The sequence below is a fragment of the Gambusia affinis genome, linkage group LG05 (genome assembly GCF_019740435.1).
Source record: "Gambusia affinis linkage group LG05, SWU_Gaff_1.0, whole genome shotgun sequence".
Classification (NCBI taxonomy): domain Eukaryota; kingdom Metazoa; phylum Chordata; class Actinopteri; order Cyprinodontiformes; family Poeciliidae; genus Gambusia; species Gambusia affinis.
The window spans coordinates 3,809,144-3,835,652 of record NC_057872.1 but is presented as its reverse complement, the minus strand read 5'-3'; the positions used below and the strand labels follow the sequence as shown (position 1 = coordinate 3,835,652).

General features: G+C 38.7%; 1 protein-coding gene across 4 annotated transcripts; it reads right to left on the bottom strand.

Moving 5' to 3' along the window:
- Positions 1-19: 19 nt before the first annotated feature.
- LOC122830716 (regulator of G-protein signaling 22) lies at positions 20-26,508 on the bottom strand. 4 transcript variants are annotated; one of them, XM_044116318.1, is made up of 25 exons: positions 26,370-26,508; positions 20,653-20,712; positions 20,534-20,562; positions 20,386-20,448; positions 20,129-20,314; positions 19,966-20,051; positions 18,485-18,642; positions 17,826-18,297; positions 17,586-17,747; positions 17,411-17,504; positions 15,776-15,895; positions 14,569-14,670; positions 13,717-13,911; positions 12,834-12,944; positions 11,897-12,075; positions 11,646-11,808; positions 9,296-9,466; positions 7,561-7,611; positions 6,419-6,571; positions 6,107-6,286; positions 4,137-4,307; positions 3,816-4,034; positions 1,070-1,163; positions 352-435; positions 20-278 (listed from the first exon to the last, which is right to left on the bottom strand). In XM_044116318.1, the coding sequence occupies exons 2-25, from the start codon at positions 20,672-20,674 to the stop codon at positions 223-225; spliced, it is 3,321 nt and encodes a 1,106-aa protein (XP_043972253.1). In that variant the 5' UTR covers positions 20,675-20,712; positions 26,370-26,508; the 3' UTR covers positions 20-222. The 4 variants fall into 4 exon arrangements, with proteins under 4 accessions (XP_043972253.1, XP_043972250.1, XP_043972251.1 ...); XM_044116315.1 differs by having other exon boundaries at positions 17,826-18,300; positions 26,370-26,507; XM_044116316.1 differs by having other exon boundaries at positions 17,826-18,300; positions 26,411-26,497.
- Position 26,509: the final 1 nt, after the last annotated feature.

Sequence of the window (26,509 nt, the reverse complement as noted above, 5' to 3'; positions counted from 1 at the left end):
AAACTTAGAAACTCTTAATAAAAAAATATATATATATAATTCACATGAAATATTCTTTTATTTATAGTGCAGCTATAAAGGTTATATTGAAACCGTGGACATCACTACTTTCACAATCAGCAGGCCCCATAAGGCTTAGGCCTGAATAAGAAATATTCTAATATCATACGTCTTCAACTTCTTCTAATCAATGTATCAGTTACTCTCAGCCTTCACTTCTGCTCAGATAGCAGAGATCTTCCTCCTGGGCCCAGGGTTGGGACATGTTCTCACCAATCCTGTAGTAGAACAGAAAAGGTAAAGCTCGTTGCAGAAAATGGCTTCAAGTGCGTCCTCAATTAATGTACTCACTTTTCATTCTGATGAAGTCCCTGGCGGAGGTGATTGATGGCACCAGGGAGCTTTCCTTACTGCTTAATGACTGGGAACTGGAGTCTGAGAAGAAGAGAGTTAGTGGTAAAAATCTGCCCCTACATTTAGTTTTGGTTTTTAATCTACAACAAACCACCTTGGTTATGTGTAACGCTGTGACTTTTACTGTACCCCAAATTAATCATTTTATTGTATTTAAATTCTACGCCAACGTTCTTTATTTGGTTTTAAATAGGGATTCATTAATGCAGAAAAACAGCTGGATTGACCTAACTTTTTTTTTTTTTTTTTTTTACACAAACTTATATGTACTGAATTACAAAGGTGATAACTCTGCACCAGTACAACACTGAAACACACCAATAACTTCAGACATGGAAAAACACAACTTTAATCTGTACAGTGGCTGCAGCAAGGAGTAGCATATTAATGGAAAATAAATAATGCATGATGTCAATCAGAGCACAAAGCATAGAACTAGACAGAATAGATCAGCCCTTATTGATAGTGACATAGTCACTGATACCCCATCTTGATTTTTTTTTCTGCATTGGGACCGATACAGTTAATATCAGATCAGTGCATCTCTACTTTTAGGTGAAACTAACTTCATTGGCTATAAATTGGAAAAGTGATTGTTTGCTTTTCTGTTTTTACAACTTCATGTAACACTTGAATAGTAAACGTGTCTGCAAACCTGAGTCCGTGGAGAGAGAATTCTCAAGCGAACTGAGCGCGTCCTCCCCCTCCTTCTGCTGATCTTCGATGTACTTGGAGTACGACCACAGCAGCTGAAAGGACATGTCTATTACTGGTCTGAACTTTTTCATTAAAAGTTTGTGGTTGGTTGAGGCCGACAAACTTTCTCTGCAGTATTCATTTCACAACACCCACTGTTGTTCAGGTTTCCCCGAATTCAGACTTAATTTCATACACCACCAGTTTTGATAGCTTGCTGCCCTGGGACATACAGGTATGTTAACAGGACGTGGTCAGATCATTGCACAACTGGATCTCAACACCAAACCCTCACAACTATCGGTCTGAGTGGAATCAAAGCATGGGTCATCTAAATCCAGCTCGGTCATGGCCGCCAGGAGTCTACTGCAGGAAGTTAGTGTCCAACTAAATGACCATAATGGTTGTCTCACCTGTCAATTTTTTTTGTTCACCTTAAGAATATTACTTAGGACTAGTCATTTCTAATTTAGCTGCAATGACGTCATGTTTAGGTATTTCCCAACAAAGCGCTGGACAGGCTTTAGAGTCCAAAACTCTGCTAAAATGAAGCTTTACTGACCTAAAATGGAAAATACTTCACATTTTTGACAACTTTCAACAGAGTGAACATAGAGCTCATCTCAAAGCTACAGTGCAACTTTTTCAAAAACATGTTATTTTCCATACGTATTAAAACTGTCACTGTCTTGACATTATGAGGTGGATAATCCCCAAAAAACTGGAGCTAATGATGGAAAGACAACTTACTAGTTTTTTATGGTACAACTTATTGTGTCAGGTAAACTGTTCTTCTATCATCATCGGGAGCTACGCTAACTAGCTTAGCCACCACTACAGTTGTGGTCAGATGCAGTGTAGCAAACAGCAGGTAGGAGGGGTGATTGACAGCAAGACCCTCCTCCTGGCTCTGATTGGTTGTTTCTGACTGAGTGGTTTATTTGTATAATTAGTTCTGGGCGAAGGGAGAGGAGCTCAATTTTCAGAGATTATAAACTTTACAATTGTAAACTCCTTTTAAAATAAAAGATACATACTACAGGTTTAATGTAAGGCTTGTTAATCGTTTTGGGGAAGAACATAAGGTTTTTAAGGGCATAAAATGGAAATGCCAGTGAGAGCCACAGGATTTTATCCTCCCTCTGGAACGGTAGAAGGTTTTTGCACCTAGATTATTTTTCGTTTTATGGATGAAGAAAGAAACAAAGATGTGGGGGGAAAAAAAACTGAAGTTGTGAACTGAACTCCTCTCTGACCCATCCTGCAATAAGTAACTGGAAGAACACATGTATTTAATTTGCATGTTTGTAAGAGTTTGGCAGCTGATGTTCTTACATGGAATCAGGATTTATTAAAGAGAAATATAGTTATGACCAAAATTATATCCAGGCAATTTGTTTTTATGTATTTTAATTTTATGGCTGTAAAATTTTTAAAAAGTAATGAGTGAGTGATTTTTCCAAATTCAACTTGCAGTATTTGGCAAGAGTCACTGTGGGGTTTTCAGTTGTGCAATAGCGGCACAATTAATGAGCAAAAAAAAAACAACAACGTCAAAAGCTGGCAAATTCCATCTGCACTGAGGGTTAAGAGTGACCACAGTTATAAACATTGCCTAAATGTGGGGACTGTTTTTCATCAAACTTATATATATGTCAGATTATGTTAATAGAGAAGCTGAAATACAGCTTTTGGGAGCAAAGAGAGCAGGAGACAATAAAATTAATGTCATTGTCTATATGTCAACTTGTGAATGAGATTTTATGTAATTTAATATATTCTCTGAATTTTGTCTCTGAGAAATAACAAAGGAACAAGAAGGAGAACTGTAAACATAGCCCAAACATTGAGGTGGTGAACTATGAACATGAATCAATTCATTTTAATCTTGCTGAACTGAACCTGGAATGAACTGACAGCACAGCGCTTCACCTGCACTCTCATTAGTCTTCACTTATAAACCCCTAAACACCTCAGGGCACCAGTTGGAGCCGTATGCACAGTTCAACTTTAGCATCCTGAGTCATGTGGCTCTACTTCCTGTCCCTCATCAAACTCTTCAGCTTTCGGGGTAAAGCCAGAACCGCATCATCTATGGCTTTTTTTTAATTATTATTATTGAAAAAGCACAATTTATATCCAATTTATCATTTCGGGCTGAAAAGGAATACCGGTATATAAACGTTGGTTCCAAATTTCTACACAATAGTATGAGAAACCTATAAATTCAAAACAGGAAACAATCACTTCATGTTTCTGCTATATTGTTTTTTGCATTAAATTTAACATTGTTTTTGTTGACTAAATGACAGTGTGGAAAATGTATATAAAAATATTAGAACTTTATGAACTCCAGATCAATATATTAAATCCATATATATATTAAATTGACTGCAGTTAATAAAGACAAACTGCTTTTGCAGCCATCAGTCAAAACTTTGTACTTGTTCTGGAACCAATAGCTGCCATTAAATGAGTTTTACTTCAGTAATGGATGCATTTTGAACAAAATGGGCCATTTCAAATAGAAGTGTGTTCAAAGTAAGAAAATAATTGGGATTTTGATGATGAACACTGAGGAGTGATTGATGGAAATGCCTTTGCTTTTCACTTGGGCTACCATGGTTTAGTCAAGTAAGAATAACAATGCTTTTTCACAAAAACACACAAAGTTTCTGCTTTAGGAGCAGATAAGAGTTTCTCACTGGTTCTGCGTGAGTCATCAATGAGCTTTGGGCTAGGGAGAAGATCTGGGAGTCGAGTTGGACGCTCTCTTTTTGTTGAAAGCTGAAGGTGCGCTGGAAAGTGCTGCTGTGGCGTGACCTCGAAGGCGTTTTAGATCCGTCTTTTTGGTCCTGCTCATTAGTACTCTCCTTCTCATCCTTCTCATCCTTAAGAAGGGACTCTCGTTTCTCCTGTAACAACTGGTCATACAGGACTGAAATGAGTTCAGATTTTAATCTTGGAGTACAATCTGGTTTCTTATAACTTCAGTTTTGTTTGTTTGTTTGTTTGTTTGAGTCCACCTGTGCTTTTCTTTCACTTTCCTCCTCCTCCAGCCGTTTCAGTTTCCGTAGTTTGGCTCTGTGTTTGGCTCTCTTCTCCTCCAGCAGAGGACTGAGCTCCTTATTGGAGAGACTCATGCTGAGCACTTGAAACTTGGGCCAAAGCTTCAGCAGTTCACTGAACACAGCTATCTGGATAAGCAGAGAAGCATGAAGAATAATAAATTTTGGTTTTATTAACTGTTCTCACACACACACACACATTTGTGTTTCTTCCCATATTAGGACTTTGTATTAACATCTGTTCTTTTTAGTAACTACATGTCTGCCTAAACCAAACACTTACCAGTATATTCCTAACCTAGGTCAGGACAATAAATCATCTCTATATTGCAATAGCTACGTGTTCAATATCAATGGACAATACATTTGATAGAATGTTCAATAATTTCACTGAACTCCAATCCACAGCCACACAACATTCTGGTAGATGTAGGCAGAGGAAAGAATTTAGCTGCTCAAGTTCAGCCAGCTATGCTTAACAGATGGCATTGAAGAATTGACTCTTTCTTAGGTTACCTAGCAACAACCAGCTTAGTGACTTGCGTTGCAGCAGTTTTAGGTTTGGTAACCTTGACTCATAAGAAACAACGGCATGGGGTGAAAACATTGGATGAAACAAGAAAGGTATTGCCACCAGTTTGTCAGCATTTCAGATATATATAAAACAAAAATGAAAAATTAATAACAAAAAAAGTGTCTGGTTTTTTTTTAACTGTTGTAGGGTCATTTTGATGTGCTGAATCCAAATATCACATTGGCTTTCCTCAATCAGGTCAACGTTCTGAACTGTAGATGCAACATGAGAATCAAATTGCATGACTTGTTTTCACATATGGATCAATTTTCTGAGAATCTGGGATCAATGAGTGATGAGCAGGAGGAGAGATTCCAGCAGGACAGAAAAGAGACGGAGACGTAAAGTTCAATTCACATGAAGTTACCCTTATTATTCACTTTACAGAAATCCAGATTTGTGACATTTAATTAATAAAACTCTATTAGAAAACAATTTGTTTCTCCTAAAACCTTTTTTGGATGAGAAATATTAACAGAAATAAACTGATAATGTCACAAAAATGTAATCAATATGGTCAAAAGATCGGATTTCTCTAAATCAATCCTGATGGAGAAAAATGGACATCATTTTTGGATTCAGCGCTGCAAAATATTTCTAATTCAGTTGAAAAAAAAACAGACAATATCCCAAAAAAAATTTTTCTGCAACTGGGTGTAATTATTGATATCAACTGATATGAAACCCAGGGTTTTCTTCAGTGCCCCAACACCAATATAAGTGTTGTTTGTTACTAAACAGTGACAGTAAAGATGGATTAAACCAGGTTTACAGTTGATGGACTGAACTGGGTTGGCCTCCATTATTTCCATATTATAATGCGCGATTCTGCACCTCTGAATTATTGTAACTTTTTTTTTTTTTTCCTCCAGGGGATCTTTTCCCTTATTCGAAAGTAGGCTGACAGGAAGGGGGAAGACATGCGGCAAGCGTCGGCCGGGTCCGGGAATCGAGCCCGCGACCACCGCGTCGAGGACTGAAGGCCTCCAAATGTGGGTCGCGCTATCCCCTACGCCACCACAGCACGCCCAGAATTATTGTAACTTTTGACATTTCTTAACACAAAACCTCGGTGGGCTGCTGGAGGACTGTCCTAGTGTCCCTACATCAGGCTTAGCATGTTTTCTGAGGAAAACCCTGAAACGATTATATTGTGAAATGCTTTCACCCATATTGTCCAACCTTATCCTAACCAAAACTAATTTAACACTATACATCTAACCCTAAACAAGGGGGTCCACCACATTAGTACTGGATTTTAGCCCCCATGAAACCCATCAGTCTTCAGAAGGTTGGTAAATATGCCAGAGGGTCCTAAATAGAGTAGCTAAATGAGTACACACAGAGCCAGTACCTGTGCCTCTCTGAAGATATAAGGGCCGAGCTCACGGCGCTTTTCCAGAATACGCCGAGCCTGCTCATGAGAAATGTTGATCTGCACAGATGGTGGCATGGAAGAGTTGATGAAACAGCTGATGATTGTGGATATTTTCTGCTGGATGATGGTCAGACTGCTGTGCGAATGGCAGAGGTCCTGCATTCAGCGAGAAATAATAAGTGTAATGCTGTAGGATCTTTCTCTCACACACACTGGGGGAAAAAATTTCATATTTCTGAAGGTATGAGAACTGTGCAGCCGCCAGCACAGAAGCGTCTGGATCTTCACCTTATACCTCTGCACCTCCACCCAGAAGCGCACATCATTTTCCAGTAACTCTCCTTTCACAGAGACATAGTCCTGGAACTGCTTGCAGGTGGACGGATTGAGAAGAGTTCTCCGAAACAGAAGGATATCTCTGGAGGTACTCATATGTGAAGACTACCGGATGAAAACAGGAAGCTATAATGTTAATCAGTTCTACTGGTAATAGGTAAAACATGTTATTTGCCAGTGAAAACATAATATAGTGACAATTATGTAGTTAGCTACACCCTTTGTCTTAAAAGGTAGGATATTATGTATTTTCCTGGCACATAGTACCATTTTATAGCACAATTAAGTAACTATGTTACTTAATTATAGTTACTTAATTGTAACTATGTTACTGTGTCAGTTTCTATGTTACTATTAACATAGAAACTGATCATTTTTATCAGTTCTAAAAATAATGCATATATCAAATGTGACTTCAACAAAATTTGAGTTTGTAATTTAACGCCTTGAAATTGGGTCTCTGTTTCTTTAAAACAAATCTCTTGCTCTTTCTGACACTCAACCTACAGGAAGTAATCACAAAATAGCTCTACTAACTCAACATTTTAACCAGTGTTGCACTGAGAAGTTGTTCGTATAATGAGCTCAGCAGATGTGCAGTTCCACCAGATGTTTGCTAATTCATGTTGCTAGTCTGAAGGACTAGCGGCTGCCATACTCTCGTATACCCCTGCTAAACAAAGGGGAGCAGCTCTCCCCTCGTATAGCAGGGGAGAGCTGCTATATTTGGAAGAAGCTCAGAAGCTTGGAAACTGCAGAGCTGAAGAGTAACTGCTGCACCTCGAAGCCAGAGCTAGGTCCAGCCAGGCAGTTAGTACAGCTGAATGGAGATTAAAGGATTTCTCAAACATGCATGAAAGAATCAAAAGCAACACTCAAGGTAGGTTTTCCTTTCCCTTTATGAGGGAATAACATTATAACATGATGTAAAGCTCAAAAAAGTCAACTTTACATAAGCCCCGCCCCTTTAATTATTCTGCCACATGAAGGGTCAACTAATATTTAAATCTGTTGAAAAAAACACGAGTTAAACTAAAGTTAGCTAAGCAAACATCCTGAAGCCTAATGTAGCAGCCAAAAACAAATCTTCTCACCCTCCTTGCTCTGATCCGGTTCAGCTGAAAGGTCCTATCTTCTAATAGAATCTGCCACACAGAAACAAAAGCAGAGTCAGTAATCAAGACCTCGAGGAGATGCCTCACACACGTCCCTGTAGTGCTGTCTCTCCCTGTCGCTAGAACTGCATCTCTCTCTCTTTTGTCTTCAATCTCATTTGTTCTTTCCAATCCTCCTCCTCTGACCTTTTCTCCTCATTTCACCTCTTAAGCATCTTTTCCACCCTTCCACGCATCTCACTTTCCAGACTGTAATGCTAAACTACAGCTACCTTTCATTACCTAATGAGAAGATCTGTGTCACTAAATCCTGTAAACTTGATAACATAGTGAGGCAGAGCAGCAGAATCTGCACTTTTAAGTGTTTCCATTCGAAGAAGGAACCTAAGAAAGAGACAAGCCAGTAACGGCGTTCAGTAGCCGATCCTATAACCTTATGGTGTGTATATGTATGTGTGTCAGTGGGCACATCCATTATACAGACTTTAAACATGATACATATCACAACTGCCTTTGAAATATTTAATGCAATTATTGTCAAATTAAACGAGATCAAATGACAATTTGGTTCTAGTTTAAAGTGTCCATCCAGTCTATTCTCTGCATATCATTGAAATACTTAATAAGATCACAGTGCCTTGGAAAACCCCTCCCCCCCCCAAAAAAAAAAACAGAAACTCTAACGCACGTTGTTGCAAAATATATGTGCAAAAACTGAAGTGGAAGTAGAACAAATGACTGAAAAGTGTGGCATGCAGTTGTATTCAGTCTCCTTGAATAAATGCATTGTAGAATAGCGTTTCGCTGAGGTTTGAACCAAAAGTATTTTGGGGTTTTACTGAAAACAGACATTTCCACAGCACAATGCTGCCACTGTATGTGCATTCTTCATTTTTCCAACACAAACTGAGCTTTGTTTGTCCCCCATGTGGTCTATGGCAACCTACAAGCAGGCCTTCATTGAATATTTTTTTGTTTTGTTTGCTTCTTTGTCAACAAATTCTCCCAGCTGAGCAGTGGGGCTCCTCCAGAGTTACTCAGAGCTAACCTGATCAACGTACACCCTTCCAGGCTTTTTATTTCAGGCACTATGACTTGGTAAAACAATTTGAAAACCATGTTATTCATTTTCTCCTGCTGCACAATTATGCACCACTTTGTGTTAGTACGTCACATTATATATATTGAGGTTTGTGAATGTAACTTGATGGAATGTGGAAAATGAGCAGGAAAACATTTTTGCTTTGCAGTAAAAGGGTCTGGAGTTTATATTTTGTGTTTGCTAGAAAAAGAAGTCAATTCCATGACACCATTTGCTAATCAGATTGAAATACAAAACAACACTGTTGGAAAAGTCAATAATATTAAGTCTCCATATATTGTAAAAATACATGTTACATCTATTAATGATAATGGAAGAGAATGATGGAGCACCAGACTAAAATTATTAGCTGCTATATCAATGTACCTAAGGGTTTTGGGGTGACAGTTAAGGGGTTAAACTTTCTCCAGCTTGCTAAAGTTCCTCTAAAACTTGTGTGCTGTGAATTTCTACACTAAAGGTAGCAGGATGCCACCCAGTGGTGAAAAGGAAAATGAATGTAGGGCTGATGCAAGGTGCCTAAACCTGTTTGGAAGTTTGTTTTTCTTTTAAATCAACAATTATTTATTGTCAGAAATGTTGGTGTCAAGTGTGAGGGATCAAAAAGTTTACCTTTTCCTTCTCCTTTGCTTTCTGTCGCTCAATAAACTCTTTTGAGGAGAGGAACAAAGGTAGCCATGTTTCTTCAATGTAACGCCTGATTATCTCCTGGATTGCAATCGCGACTCCGTTTGAGAGGCTTTCTGAATGCAGCTTCTCCACTCCACCTGCCTTTTCTAGAATCTACACAACCAGAAGACATAACAGAGGACGACGGGGGAAGGAATGCTTATCATACTTTGCTTAAAACGACATTAAAAAAAAAATAAAAAAAACACAAAACAAGTAAATGTACAAGTAAGTGCATAAAGGAGAAACCCAACAGTGAACCTCTCCCCTTCTTATCTCCGCCTGTGCTCTGCATTATTCCCACAAACTCTTCCCTTAATCTTCTAGCTTTTTTCAGAAGATTTCTTCCTTTCTTACATCTCCTTTATTTCGTTTTCCTTTTTTATTTGGAGCGCACTGAGCCCTGCTTGCCCTCATTTACTCTTGTAAGGCTTTTGAAATGAGAACCAGTTGCAGAGTGGGAATCAGGAGATGAAAGAGGGGCATTATGTGACTGGATGACTGAGCGACTGAGCGAGTGAAGGGCCAAAGCAGTAAAGCTGTCACACTCTCTGCATTGCACACACAGAAGAGAACCAACAGTGAGACATAAGAACAGCTGCCAGTGCCTCATAGAGTCAGAAGCAATAGAACTGGCTTCCTAAATTAAAAGCAATTTTAATAAGTGTTTTGAAGGCATTTATAGGATAATGCTGACAAATCACAAACATCTTGCCCCACAGGTTAGATCATGTCAACACAAGCATGTTGTTTTTGTTCAATAAATCGGAGTATGTAAATGACGTCAGTCTGATCTCGGACAGTGACTTTGAACTTATGTAACAGACTTTGAACTAAAATTTAGATCAGGCCTAAAAACTCCAACTTGACCCAAACAATTAGGTATTTTGTCAAAGCCCGATCCGACCTGACTAATTCCCTTTAATTAGGGGCTCGGAGTCTGAAGGGGTAGAGTGCCTTCTCCGGGTCAGGGGGGGTGTCCTACCCAAGTGGAGGAGTTCAAGTATCTCGGGATCTTGTTCACGAATGGGGGAAGAAGGGAGCGGGAGATCGACAGGCGGATTGGCGCAGCGTCTGCCGTCAAGCGGGTACTGTACCGGTCCGTCGTGGTGAAGAGAGAGCTGAGCCAAAAGTGAAGCTCTCGATTTACCGGTCGATCTACGTTCCCACCCTCATCTATTGTCATGAGCTTTGGGTCATAACCGAAAGAACGAGATCGCGGATACAAGCGGCTGAAATGGGTTTTCTCCGTAGGGTGGCTGGCTCTCCCTTAGAGATAGGGTGAGAAGCTCAGTCATCCGGGAGGGACCCAGAGCAGAACTGCTGCTCCTTCACGTCGAGAGGGCCCAGTTGAGGTGGCTCGGGCATCTGGTCAGGATGCCTCCTGGACGCCTCCCTGGTGAGGTGTTCCGGGCACGTCCCACCGGGAGGAGGCCCCGGGGAAGACCCGGGACACGCTGGAGGGACTCTGTCTCTCGGCTGGCCTGGGAACGCCTTGGGGTTCCTCCGGAGGAGCTGGAAGAAGTGGCTGGGGAGAGGGAAGTCTGGGCCTCCCTTCTGAAGCTGCTACCCCCGTGACCCGACCCCGGATAAGCGGAAGAAGATGGATGGATGGATGGATGGATGGAGTCTGAAGTAAACCTGACATGTTATCTTAATTAAGATTTTACTGATTACTATTTTTAGACCACCATTTAAGTAAGCAGTGTAACTTCTCCTGTCTTCCAGCTCCATCTTGATGCTTGTTGTAAACGCTGTTGGAGTCAAGTGAAAATCATCTGGGATGTGGAAGTTGATAGGATCCTGCACTGCTCCTCTATTTAGGTTAATCTATCATAAATAGATTAACACAACTTTATATCAAACATTCTCGTTTGGTTTTCTCCGTGCTGTAACCTTATTAAACTCTCTCCAGAAGTCAGAGGCTGACCCGACCATCAAGCCAAAAAGTCTGGCCTGACCCTGCCCAAATTTCAGCATGGTTTCGGCTTGGGCCATAAATCCAAACTCTACCTACAACAGCTGGGAGGGAAATCTAGAAATAATCCTGGAGTCTAGAAATCCAATCTGAGATGGATTTAAACTTATAGTTATAACTTCTGAAGCTGAATAGAAACCATTTAATTCTCAGGAGGTTGTTTTATTGCCGATTCTCCTGCAGCAAAGGATCCCAGAGGAAAGTGAAAAAATAATAATTTGAAGCTGCAGCAGCCTCTGTTTATAAAACTTGGATACATTTATCGGTGTAAAAAATGTGTGGATTTTTAGTCAGATTAGACAAAATGTTACATACTTCTTCCTGTTGTTGTTTTGTGGCAGGGCTGTCAGGACCAAAGAAGTAGTTTTGGTTCAGGTACTTTTTAAGAATCACAGTTGTCTTCTCCATTCTGTAGCGATGGTTGGTCTTTGAAATCGTCTTGTACCGCTCTAGGTCCAACCAGCAGATCAGATGAATGCTGCACAGGAACAAAAAAAAAAATGAATTCTTTGAATAAATCTCATCTTCCTATATATACCACCTCTATGCTTGGTACTACCTCTTACCTGGCATCATTGTCCTGCAAGAAAGTCATGAAGTGTCCGATCTCTTGAGACTGACGAAGTATGGTCACTAGACGATAACCTTGGTAAATTGGAGCTACTTTGGCCCATGGACCAAATTGTCGGCCACTTTTTAGGGAAGGGAATGCCTTGATAGATATAGGAAGATTCATGATCCTCTCCTGCTCCACATGAAGAGAGACACAAAAGAAAATAAGAGACAGAAGGGAAGAACACCATTAGATGGGTACTCTAAAGTCAGTTTATCTGTGAGGATGGTTGCTGTGTGATACAGCAAAGGATATTCAGCTTTGTTCCAAAGGAAACAGGTGAAGATTGTTCCAGGTACATCCATTCTGTCTGTTCATTCAAGGCTTCTTTCAGTTTTCAAATTAAAACTCCATCTTAAATTCACAGTTTTAAGGTAAAAATACAAATGTTTACCATAAAAACAAATGGATGAATGATTAACAGATGGATGTATAAAAAGGTGGCTGGACGGACGGACAAACTAATGATGGGTATATCTTTATCACTAAAGAACAAAGTCTGACTTAGGGCTGGACAATAAATCAGTAATCGTTGTTGTGTTAAACACATGATCAATATCAATAAATAATACATCTGATAGAACATTCAGCTTTCATTGTATACAATATTCACTGAACTCTGATCCATAATCACAAAGCATTTTGGGGGATGTACGCAGAAGAAAGGCTTTAGAAAAGTGGCGGCATCAACTAACTCACTCACTCACTCTTCGGTTACCTAGCAACATCCTGTTGAGTAACATGCATAGTCGTCATTAAAGGTTTTGCCACTGTGCCTCATAACTGCTTAAAAATAAAAATCAATCAATCAATTATTTTTCAATGCCTACAGAGACCCCGAAAATAAAAATAATTCCACAGTTCCTCAGTGTGTTTATGAACTCTTTGACCTGTTGTTCCTTGATGATCCGTCTCTGGTGCTGCTTTATTTCCTTGCAGACCCTCAGGAGTTCTTTGTACTCTGGACCGTAGAAGCACCGCTCCTCCTCGTGCACAGGCACCTGGATGCAGACAATAACTCTTTAGCTAACTGACTAAACATTTGCCGGTAACGGATCTTTAAATTTGGAACCAGGCTAGGATTTTCTGAATACTGTATTAAACAAGACGTTATTATTTTACTTGTTTTGATGTTTGTAAGTCTGCTTAAATCAAAAAGCCTTCACAGTACCTTTGTACCAGTGTCTTTATATCCATTGCAAACCTCAAATGTGTTTTATTTGGATTTTTATGTGATGTATCAGCATAATGTATTGCATAATTGTACAATTGAAAACAAACAAACAAAAAAAAAGATTATGCTTACAAACAAAAATCTGAAAAAAGGTCCCAGGCGTTGACATTTTAACACTTTTTAAAATCACTTTTGATTGCAATTACATGAGCAAGACTTTTGTAGGTTGTGTCTCAACTGGTCAGCGCCATACTGGAAGGAGATGCTTTTCCACAGTTCCTGATCTTTTTATTATTTAATTATCCCAAAACATATGGCTGTCTCCAGGCATTAAACTTCATAATTTTGTGCTACATCGTGTTGGTTCGTCACTTTTTAAAAAAAATATGTTGAAGCTTAGATTTGTATTGCAAAAATGTGAAAAAGTTGAAAGTATGTGAATATTTTACAAGGCACTGCAACCCTACCAAACACAAATCACACTAACCAGAAAGTAAACTACAGCTAGCAACATTTAGGAATGCACTGATCTGATATTTCTATCGATATAAGTCCTGACATTATTTTTATCCATAAAAATCTCTACTGTTGTTCTGCACCTGCAGAAATGACTCTTTGTCCCACTGGTTCAGCTGTGTCCACGGCTCCAGCAGGATGTCCAGCACATGTTCCTCCACCCTGTCAAACAGCTCCTCAAAAGCAGGCTGCAGTTTGTTGTACACCTCCCTTCTGATTTTGGTCTTAACATTAATGCTCCTCCTGGCAAAGCTGGAAATATATGTGGAATAAAGGACCTGAGAAAGAGGAGAGATGAGAAAATCTTTTCAAGTAAGAAACATTTTTTTTTTTTTGCAAAACCACAATCACTTTCATCATCACCATTGCTCTGTGCTTTTACAATACCACTTTCACTCATCAGAGCTGCCACCACACCAAATAAATGTCACTCATTTAATCCTCCTGGCTGTGGCACTAAGGAAACAACATTAAATGTCATCCCTCTGGTGAACTAAAAAAAAGTCAGCATCCCTCTGTGATGTGTTTTGGACCGAAACGTTCTTGTCCTTGGTCCCAGCATGGTCGAGAACAATGGTTCTAGGTGACTGAGCTGGCACAAAGAACTGTGGGTGGAACTCATTTGTTTTTATGAGAAATGCAATTTCTCCACCTAAAACAGGAGTAGTAAGAGAACACAGTTGAGAATGGTGGAGGCGAGGCGACACAAATGAATGGAATGTATCAATATGTTGGCATAATGGGGTTAGTAATGACGCTTCTGTGTAAATGTAAAAGGGAAGAAGGAAGAGTACTTCATGGACCGCTTAACAATTTCACATTTCTCTTCTGGTTGTTGGTTTAGAATACATTGAAAAATGTTCTCTAAACATCTGATTGATTGTAGTACTTGGTGATTTTTCCATAAAGATAGAACAGGAACTGCAGGTACTGACCTGTGCCTCTCTCTGCACACTGTAGAGGTCCATTCGCTCCTGGTGGAACAGTTCATGGTAGTGCTGCAGGTCTGTCCAGAAGTAAACTGCATTTATCCAGAGCTAAAGGCCACACACACAAAGACACATTGGCATATTTACTTCATCCATATGAATCATCCTATCATAATATCAGCAATGTAAAATTGGATTTTTTTTACTTTTTTAGATATTGGGCATAAAAAAACAATTGTACAAAAGGCAGTATCCATATGGTCAGAAATTCTTTGGGTAAAAATACATGACTTGACTCCATTAAACTGTACCCTTTTGATCAGTTTAAAAGTCTGTGGATGTGTTGGAATCAAAGAGAGATGCAATTTAAAAAATTGAAAAATGTAATTTTTTGGCATATGGTCCCTAGCTATAATTGTTGGGAATGATATTCTTTTCAAAACAATAAATTTCTTTTTACCTTTTACCAAAGACGTACAACAAAGTACATAATAATTTAGGGACAGTACAATACAGGATAGTTAGGTCAGTTCAGTACAACCAAAACCCATCAGACAAGCATCCATCACAGCCACTGATGAATGTTCAATAGATCCAATTCAACAAATTTTAGTTGCAAACAAATCAAAGCAGCTGACGCGCTAAATATTAGGGAATATGAATATTATTATTTTATATCTCCCCACCCCCATTGCTAAAGGAGCAAAAATATTTGAAATGCCAAAGATATTTATTAAAATTTGTAATAAATCTAGTCTCCGTAAAACAAAATGATTTAAGATAGCCAAGTTGTCAGGACTAGTTGTTCAATAGAAGATTGTTACTCCAAGCCATAGTCTAAAGCATTAACAATTTCAAAAACTGTAATCTATAATTTGATTTAAAAACTATTTTCAGAAAAGACTTTTTTCTGAAAAATTATTTTTTAAAAATAACTTTAAAAGAGTGGCTTTGTTCAGAATCAAAGTAACATTAAGATCAGGAGTGTCTTCCTAACATTATTTAAACCTTCAGTTTATTGTTGCCTTATTATTTGATCTTTGCAAAGATAAAATATTCTGAGCCAAAAATTAAGGTGTTCAAAGGGACTCAGAGTTGTACTTCATTTACCAATATTTGGATTTATTTTAAAGTATTAAAATAGTGAATTGCCTTCGTAATGTCATATCACATATCCACTGTTTAGTAGAACCTTTCAGATTTTAGTTTGTACCTTGTTTCCAGATTTTTCACAGTACTGTGTGAAGAACAGCCCAGTCCGGAACTCAATAAACAGAGACGTCATCATCGGTTTCACTCTGCTTCCAAATGGTTTCTCACATTTGGCAGACATCTTGAGAAATATATACACCACAGTATAAGCCACTTTATAAAATTGTAAGTTAAGATCTTAAAAAAAAGCAGACAGTTTTTGGAACAAGGGTGTCCAAAGTGCAGCTCCAATGACCCACCAGACTTTTTCCTATTAGGACAAAACTATGAGCCACAAATTGAGATGTTATCAATTGTCAGACACAATCCAATGTATTCATCTTTTAATAAGGTTTTCTGCTTTCTGTTCACTTTCTAGGTAGAATGTAGGACCACTAGGCTTGTCACAACAACAAATTTTGCTGTCAGGATTTAACAAATGGAGTGATTATTTTCCAAATCTTCCGGTACAGTGTGTCTGGCTCCAAACTCTCCTCCTTTCCATCATCAATCTCTACTTTAGCGTCTTCCATCTTCGTAATGTTTCCATTTATCCCAAATGTTATTGTGATAAACGATAATATTGCTGTTTTGAGACCATTTTCAAGTGATATCATGGTAAGGGCATAATAATGCAAGAACACATACTCAAAGATCAATAAACTTTAAATTCTAGTGGACATTTTAACACTGGAACTGGAAGATTCTTTTAAAGGTTTTATTGGCTCTAGTGGCCTTTATTTGAGAGTATTTAGAAAAGAAAGTATGTCATGAGAGAGGGGGAAGAGATGCAGCAAAGGCCTGGAATCAACCTTGTGACATCTGCATCAAGGACTAAGGCCTCCTGGATTGTATTTTACCCCTGTGCCACCACAGCACCCTAAACTGGAAAAAATGTTAAAGATCCAAAATAAATAAACAAAAGAACAGAAGCAGTAAATAAAAATAATTATGAAGTCTCTTTAGACAAAATTGTTTCAAAAAAAAAAAAAGAGAGATTGTTGAGACCGAAGCACCTGACCGAAGACTTTTGTCATTCAGCTTTTGGTAGAAAAAAAGAAAAAGAGAAAAATAATAAATCATGCAAATGCTTGTTTTAATTTATCATGCGATTAACTGATTCTCTGCTCATTGTGAGAAGTCTAAGGACCACATCTGTCCATTGCCTTATGCTATATATACTGCTCCGAAATCTGCTTTTAATGACATTAAAACATTTTCAAATAAAGACTGACTAACTCATGTTTTTATTGCTGAGAATTTACTAAATCATTTTCAGTTTTTTTTTTTCAGTCAAGCCCTAAATAAATGGGTAAAGTAGTAACATTTCTTTCAATAAGGAAAGCATGTAAAACCCTTTTGAAGTTTTGGCTCTACAATGATTTACACCTTCCTTTCCTACAAAAAAATAAATTAAAAATTTGACAATTTTCTGTATTTAATTAAAAATATTTCTTGCATACTTGATTGTTGAACAGGATAAAAAATTGTCAAAACTTTTTTGTGATTTTAGTGTTCATTTTTATTTTTCGGCCCGGGTGTACTCTTGAGTTGAGTTTTGTAACATGGTTTTGGTCCATGTTTCAAAAGATTTGAACACCCCTGGCTCAGAATAAGCCAGGGGTGTTCAATGACAGTGAAATGACATGAGGCCTACCCGAGTCATAGCAGAATGATGGAATGGGGGCATATACTCTTCAGAGCGACTGCCACGCTGTCTGCAACACGTCTTCATCCAGTACCGAGGTAACCTGTAGGACAGATGGATGAAGTGTGCAGTACTCTATAGAACAGGACTCATTGCAAATATAGATCTAAACTGTAGACCACACCAGTAGCTGAGTAGAGGCTCAGTTAGTAGTTTCTGAACCGAGAACAATTTCTCCTCTGTCCAGCAGGGGGAGTTCGACAGCCCCCACCTTGCGAGCAGCTCCCCATTCAAAGAACAAGAACTGCTGCTCCTCAGGTAGCAGTTCCTCAACAGAAGTAAATATCTGGGACAGATGTTACATTTACTTTTTACACTACATGAGACAAGATGCTTGAATTAGATAAAAATACAAACGTTTTACCTTTTTTTTCGTTCTTCCGTCTGCAACACTGTCAGTGTCTGAATATCCATCCACAGATATAGAAGCTTCTCTCCTGACGTTCCTCGCAAAAACTCTTTGAACTCATACAAGCTTAGCCTATTCTCATCATCACTGGAGATTTGCCAGCGCAAAACAGGACTCTTCTTAACCTTTGCTGGCTTGTCACTTTTACTCTTTGTGCCGTTCAGTGGTGTTGATTTCTTCCTCTCCAGTTTTGCTTTGTCTTTATTTGCTTCGTGTTGGTCACCTGTCCTGGAGGGTTCTGGCTGGCTGAGGCTGTCAGAGGTTTCAGCCTGTTTCTGTCCCTCCAACATGTCCACAGCATCTTTAAGTGCCTGATTAACCACTTTACTAATAAAGTCCTCTGGCTGTTCTTCAGCAGTCAGGTTGTCTGACAGACCCGCTGACAGGTCAGATGAGCTGTGGAGTTCTTGAGTTTGCTCACATTCAACTGCTGTTGAAGACAAAGAGAAAAAAGAAAATGAATGGGTTTTTGAGTAAGTATGAGATGGACGAGACTTAACATCGGAAACATTTGTTGTAAACCTTGTTGATTTCAGTCAGAAAACAAATTCAATCTATAAATTAAATAAATAAGTGACATTTTTAACTTAACAGTATTGGATCTAAAAATCTACCTGGTTTCGGTGATATACTCTCCTGAGAATCTGAAGAATCTTCTTCAGAAGAGGAGTGGTCAAGCAATTCTGAGATGCTAGCGTCTACTTCATCTGACCAGTTTTTCAAATCATGGCTCCAAAAGGTTGGCTTCCACTGAAACAGCAGCTTGGCAAGTCTGGAAGAAATCAACCGTCACAAAATCTTAAATGACATGTTTGCTTGCTTAATTTAGAAACCAACTGAGTGCTGCCATGTTCAGTACTGCTTTTACTTGGTAGAAATTGATTGAATCACTTTTCTGAACCCAGAAACAATAAACACAAAAATATTATTTTTCATTCAAAACCATCATAACATTCCCTCTCTGATATTTCTAGAAAAGGCTAGAAATGCAAAACAATGACAGCAAATTTGGGGCAACGTAGATTAAAAAAATAAATAGATAAAAATACAAAAAACCATAGGAGTACAATTCCACCAAAATACTAAAAGAAAAAAATATTTTTTTACTCAGAAATTTTGACTTTTCAAAATTTCCCAGTTTACAAAGTCAAAAATTTGCAAGACATTTTTAGATCTCTGAAATTTTCCAGAAAAAAACTGACTTTTGAAATTCAAATCTCCAACTTCCCTTTTTTTTTTTTTTATTTGAGATTAATTTCAAAGTTTTTTCTGGCAACTTTTGAAACTCAGAAACTTGCAAGTGGTTTTTTTTTCTGGAATAAGTGTAAACATTTTTGAGTCTTTGGTAAAAATTTATTGTTTTTTAATTATTCTATCTACGACGGTCCTGTTATGCAATCATTTTCATTTGAAAAACAAAAAAAGGGGGGAGAGAATTTTTTTTTTCACTTTCTTTAAAGTCAGAGCTTTACTGCCACCAAGGTTACTATGCCTTTAGTTTGGGAAAGCCCAGATGATGTCATAACTTTGTAAGCTTCATTCTCAGATATTGCTATCATAGTTAAAGTTCTGAGATGCTGGAAGGCGACTCAAAGAGGAAGATGCCTTCACTCGTAACACAAAAGGACAAGAATTACATAATGTACATACATGTACATGCCCTGTCAAAGTGTATTTCCTAACAATTCCTGTGTTTCGATGAAATAAGTTTGGCCAAAATAACCATAGTGACATCTGGAGGAAAACATGGGTAAGATCACAAGTCTACGAACTGTGAAGCATGGTGGCGGCACATCATGCTGAGGGAATGTTTTGCTGCAAGAGAACTGGTTCAATTTCAAAAACAGATCCCCTCATGGAGAATCAACATAGGACCGGAATACTGAAGCAACATTTTTAGATAACAGACAAGAAGCCAAGTTTTGGACAAATAGGCCTTCAAAATGGAAGATGACTAAGCTGACAAATTACGGTAGCTCAGAAGCAACTAAAACAAAACACAGAGGAGCGGCCATCACAAATGCCTGTTCTACCCTGTATTTAATTTATTTATTTTTTTTAAATGGTGGTCTTTATAGTGCATGTAAAACTGTACCTGTATTCATGGTAGCAATCACTCTGCAGGAAGAAGGGCAGTCTTTTCTCCTTAATCCACCGAATTCCTTCCTCTCTGTTGAGGCACTGCAAACACACATTACTCAGATCACATTGAAAAATGTAATCTATACATCAGCAGTTTTCGCTATACAAGTTCTTACAATGACAGGGAAACAGATGTCCGGTACTGGTGGCATTTTGGAAAATGTTTCTGGGTCATCAGAAAGCAGCAAAGATTTATAGAGTTTCAGGGTAGCTCTGATCTGTTTGGCGACAATGTCAGCTTTTTCAGTCACCACCTCAAGAAGTCCAGATTGCTGGTTGTATACCAGAGCTTCTGAGAAAGACTGAAAAATAATGGGCATTAGAAAGGTTTAAGCTTTTTTGTACAAATATCTTTATACTGTGCCTACATTACCGGCAGACTTAAGAACTCATTGAAGTAGTAAACCAGTACATCATCAGAGGCCAGATAGCTCTCCTGTAAAAAGACAAAACAATTCAGCAACAGATAACTCTGCTAAACATAAGCTATAGCTCTTTGAAAAATGAGAATGTTTACTCACAAAGTTTTCAGCAGTAAGAAAGGGGGTTTCTTAAAATGGAAAGGAAAAGGTCTAAATTGCTAGTGTGTAGTGTATTACAAATGTTCGAGAAAGTTGAAAGTATAAGTTCTTTCTCTTACCAGCTGAAGTAACTCCACACATTGTTCATCTTAGAAATTCAGAGGCATCTTCTAGATTTTCTAAAGACAAACAAAGCAGTCACTTTTAAACTGGTGTTGTGGTGTAACTGCAAACAGTCCAGGTTGCTATGGACTCATTTTCAACACAAGGACGACTGTAAAAGATTAACAAGAGAAAACAGAACCCATTTAAGTTATTTCTGCAAAGTTGCGTCAATGTTGATGGTCAAAGGTGAAAATAAATAAAAGCCCCATTAACTTTACAAAATCACTTTAATGTTAAACTCATTTGTATATAGCAAAAGAAAAATTAAAATGGCTTTGTTGCAGTTCACATTTTAGAGCATTAGATGGCACCAAACCACAATGAACCAATTTGAACAAACCGTGTAAAATCCTAACAAATGAGAAGTGAGGCGTTTTTAGAAAAACAATGCAATTTATTATAAAAAGTAACCTGGACACACACAAACACGTGCACTTGTAAAACCTGACTACTTCAAACTTACAGAAAAAAAAAAAAAGAAAAAAACGTAATCAAAGTACATCAGAACCCATTTCCACAGTTAAAAATCTGTGCTGAAAGAAAAGCGCTGAAGTAAAGACATTCAGTAGCGCAGACATTGTTTAGAAACTTGCTATAAAAAGTTGATGTAATCAATTGCAATTTAAAATTGTCCACATAAGAAACTGGAGTAAAGATTTAATTACAGTCTTCGAACATTTCGCTTGCTTTGAGCACTTCCTGGAAGCAATTTGTCCTTCTTGCGACGGCCCGCAGACTGACTGCCGCATTCTTTGGACCCGTGGAAAGCACACAAGCAGGATATGCAAAACTGAAAGCCACAGTCGACTCTGCTACACACACCCTCCCCTTTCACTGAATGACACCTTGCAGGATGCTGACATCTAGGGCAAGGCTTGAGGCACTCGTCATGGAAGAGGGTTTTGGCAACCTGGGAGAAAGTTAAATGGAATTATTGCTAGAGGTTTTAAAGAGCATTTAAAATTTGCCTTTTGCTGGGTTATTCACAACTGACCTCCAGAAATTTGTCCCATTTGGTGCTGCCTGTGCTTAAAGTGCAGTGCTGTGGCGTGGCCAATGAGTTTGCCGACTGGGGGGTGCAGTAGTTAGAGGTTCCGGACTGCGTCTGAATATTCTTTAAGGCCGACCTATTTGGCAGAGCTGATCTGGTCTCCCCCTCAGAAATTTGGAGAATACCCACACCATACTGCAACACCAAAAAAAAATTATTAAACATCATGAGAGACAAGCAAACACTGATCTTGTTCATGCATTCAAGTGTTTTTGCTTGAAACAATTAACAGTCCATCCTATGTATTATGTTAAAATGACATAATTGCTCAAAGTTTAAACCACTGCACTGGTAGATGTAAAACACACTTATGATTGCAGAGAAGTACCTGAAGATCGTCTAGTTCACTCAGGTGGATTATTCTCCTTAGGCTAGCTTGGTGGTCCTGCTCGATAATTTCATTCCAACTTCTGCAAACTAGACCACACCTGTCAAATACACACAAATGATTTTAAAGATCTGCTCAAAAGGGACATAATTCTATGCAAAAATAGTTCAAAAGCTAATATAGTGGAAAAAAAAAAAGCTTCATATTTTGTCACTCATTATACAGTGAAATGTTTTAAGCCTTTGTTTCTAGTAATTTTCATTTTAAGATCAAGGTTGCATCAGAAATTAGGGACAGAATATTTTAAACATCTGCATTGTTTGGCATCTCATCTTTTTTTTGACAATGCTCCATATATTCTCTATGGGGTTAAAGCTGAGGCCAGTTTCCTGGCCAATCAAGAACGGTACCACCATGGTCACTGAAGCAGCTATTGGTACCAATGGCAGTGTGGGCTGGTACCAAGTCCTGCTGGAAAATGAAATCAGCATCTCCATAAAGTTATGTGCAGAAGTAAGAGGTGCTCTAAAACATTTCTGGTAGATGGCTGCAGGACTTTACAAAACACAGTTGACCCAAATCATCTCCAACTGTGGAAACTTCACTCCGGACTTCAAGCAATGTGGACACTGTTCCTCTCCACTCTTCCTCCAAACTGCACAACCCTGATTTCCAAGTGAAATGCAGAGTTCTACTTTCATTTGAAATGAGGATTTTAGATTTTAGAACAACATTCAAATTCTAGCGAGATCTCTAGATCAGGAGTGGCTTGACATAAGGGATGTGGCATTTGCAGCCCAAGTGTAGAATTCATCTGGACATAGTTGAGTCAGCCTCAGGCCAATACTTGTGAACCTCCACAAAATTCTTGAATGGGTTCTGCTTGACAGCAGGTGGTTGCTGCTGGTGCACCTTTTCTTACCACTTTACTTTCAATGAATGTTACCTTTTTTTCTAATTTCCCAATTTTCTGAAAAAGGCTTTAAATATTTCATGCTATGACATACATTTAACTTTCTAAAATGAGTGACCAAAATATTGAACTTTTTCTTTGATGTCCAAATTTTTTTAGATGTACTTGTACATCCATTTATGCATTTGTTCTGCTTTTATTTTTTGTACTTTAAATCAGACTTGGTTGAGAAATGATTAAATTGAATTTACAAAATAGCTAAAGAATTTGGGATTGGCTGTGAATTGAATTACTTGAATAAAAATACACACGTCACCTGTACAGACATTCTGAGTTCAGCTTGCTGAATACAGTAGCCAAGATGTGCCTGAGATTCCTCTTCTTCAGTTCCGTCAGTATGTCCAGCTTCCTCAGGCCCATCTTTCTGCCAATCAGCCCTGCCAACGGCATACTGGTCCTGAACGTCACTGCAGTCTTTGCTAGTGCTGCTGTGAATTTCAACTCTTCCTTGAGACTTGGACTTTGACCCGCAGACTTTTGAAACTTGTACTGGCACATAGCATGAACTAGCTGCAAGGCTGGAGTCAGAGATAGATTGACTGGGGTTGTTCTAAGAGGAGTCATGGAATGATTAGCAGGATCTGCATCTGTGGATGAAGGGTCTCCAAGTGGGGTGTGAGGGTCATGTTTTCCAAAAACAAGGCTATTAAAACATCTAGCAGACATTGTGCTGCAAGGGGTGACATCAGCAAAAACGTCATCAGTAGAATGGCTGCTACATTTAGAAGGATCTTCATGCTTTCTATTTGCTGGGTCTTCCTCGGACTGAGAACCACCTTCTTTAAGAGTGGAAAGCCGGTGGTGACGATGCAAACGGGAGCGCCTCTTCACATCAGTCGGAGTTCTACCGGTTCCTTTGGCAGCAGAGATGAGAAGTTCCTGGAATGAGCCATCGTGGTCTGAGGAGTCTTGTGATTTGTCAAGCTTTAAGGAACTGAAGCCACTGTCCTCATACACCGACCTGTTTCAAGGTTAGAAGGATGGTAAGATTAGCATGTTTTCAAATTCAATTCTCTAAACATTTACAGCAAATGACCAAATAAAATTCCTTCCCTTTTTATTTAAAAAAAACAACAAAAAAAAAAAACAATCCAGCATATTAAGGGCATTAACATTGTAGCAATGCAAGATCACCCTACCCCCTACACCATTAAGGTTAGATGCATGTTCTTGTTTTTTTTGTTTTTTTAAGTATTCTTAATCAGATCTAGAAACAAAAATCCTATTTGAGGTCTCAAAATATTGAAATAATGTCAAGTTATCCTCCCCCCCCCATCATTCCTTAACTTGTAAAAAAATAATTGAACACTAGACCTTTAGCTTTATACATAGGTACTGTATAATGGAAATGGGAAAGATTTCTTGCCTTTTCAATAAATTAAACATTTTCTAATTTTAAGAGTGAACTTTATTCACTTGAGTGATTTTTACATACAGCTAGAGACATTTGAAATGAAAAATAGGTGCTTAGGATGCCATATTATGGAGTGTTCAAACAGAAAATAGAGAACTGATTAAATATTACTGTATTCTGCACTTCATTCTTTGTTACTGAGTAATTTGATGTTTTGGAATTTAATAGCTTTAGACTGACAATGATACATTTTGCCAGTCAATATTTTATACTGCCTCCTTTTAAATAGACGAGATGAAAAAAATATGATTAAGAGGAAATGGTAATAAAAGAAAACCAAACTTACCTGATGTTTAGAGGCGTTTGGGTAAACGATGGCGTGTTGAAAACACTGGTGCCGTCACATAAAACGCTGCTTTCACTGCTTACTGGCGATGGAAAGTTTTCTTTTGTTAAGAGAGGGAACAAACTGTCATGGCTTGGAGTATCTACATCAAGTTGACAAGATGAAATGCTCCCCCTGAAATCTGATTCAATGATTGAAACGCTTCCGTCAAAGGATGGGAGGAGGCAAGTGTTGAGTTTGCCGTCTTCACAGGTGGACGTCCTCACCTGCGTGAAGAGGAGCCGCCGTTTTCTGCCAGACATAGCCAGATCGTGGCCCATATTTAAACTCCTGGTGGCCCCACCAGAGGCAACATCTAGAGAGTCAAATGATTCACTGAGCCAGTGTTCAGATCTCCTACTCAAAGAGGCTTCAGCATTTGTAGTAATTGGTGATCCTGCGTTGTCATTTTTGACTACGGAGGGTTTGGATGTTAGAAGTTTGTGGCACAGAATATTACCCCTTCTGTTTAGTTTAGGAGTTTCACACCAGTTCACTACAGATGCTGCTTCTCTGGTGTATTTGCCCAACACCCTAACGGATTCTCTGCTCTGTTCTTTAGGGGTGACATGAAGCCTGAGGTTCTCTTTAGGCGTTTCAATGAGTTCCAATGGGGACAACGAGCCAGAGAGGTCAACTCCGGTGATGCTCGCTGGGCTCTGGAACCAACCCAAGAGTCCGCTGTCAGAGCAGTCTTCATTATAATGCTGGCCTTTGTAGCTTTGTGGGTTGATATTTGACTTAGGAGTACACCGCATTGCCCTCAGTTTTCCACACAAGGATTCCATGAGAAAGTTGTCAAGTGACCTGAAGATGAAAAAGTAAATAGCTAAAATGTTGACACTAGATGTGTCGACTGGTTAATATACAAGCCAAATTTTAGCTGGAAAGCTAAATTATTATACATTTTTCATGGGAAAAGTCCCTATATTTACTGACTCTTTCAGTTTGTAGTAAATTTTCAGAGTGTAAATCCATTTTGTTTAAAATTGTCTCTTTAAATACTTTTCTTTTGCCATACTTCTCGGGATAAAAACACCAGTTAAAGCTAAATTAAAATTCCATACATTTCCAGATAACGTAAGAACCCCGGCTCTAGCATGTCTGCGTAAAGAGAGCTGGTATTCTTGAGGGGAAGAGCGAGATAAACGTCGCCACAGACTTTAGCCTTCAGTTGCTAAAGACAGTCGGTCATCTGGTATATCTCTAAAGTCCAGCTGTCTAATTAGCGTTGCTATGAGAGCATGGTGCCGCCCATTTAAATCCTCCGTCGCGAGCTCTGATGCCGCTACAAACACAGCTGTAACCGCCAAACCGAAGTCTGTTGTATGTTTGCATTTAGTTACGATATGTATTTAAAATTAACAAGAAAACTTAATTTTTATTTTTAAACAGGACACTGTGAAAGCCCCTCAACTGCGCCAGACAGGAGTCAGACTAATTAGTATGTCCCAAACACACCTGAGTAAAGACAAAGCAAACTAGTACAACATAAACGTAGCTGTAGAGTTCTCCAAGTTGAGACGCAATTATTTAAAAAAAACAATTTATTTGGTATTTCAGTTAAACATGAAACTTACCCTGTAAAAGAACTGAGCTGCTACGAAGGCCGTGTTATTACCTCAGGTTCAGTTCCAGGCCACGGCTTCAACCCCTTTTTGCTGCTACATATTCACCAACACACACACGTCCATCGCTTTCAAATTTGGAGCCTTATGGG

Coding starts and splice junctions, on each gene's coding strand:
- LOC122830716 (XM_044116315.1), bottom strand. CDS start 20,674: ATGTGTGGAGTTACTTCAGCTG. Junction 18,301..18,484: donor GAGTATATCACCGAAACCAG/GTAGATTTTTAG, acceptor TGTCTTCAACAG/CAGTTGAATGTGAGCAAACT. Junction 436..1,069: donor TTCTCTCTCCACGGACTCAG/GTTTGCAGACAC, acceptor TCTTCTTCTCAG/ACTCCAGTTCCCAGTCATTA.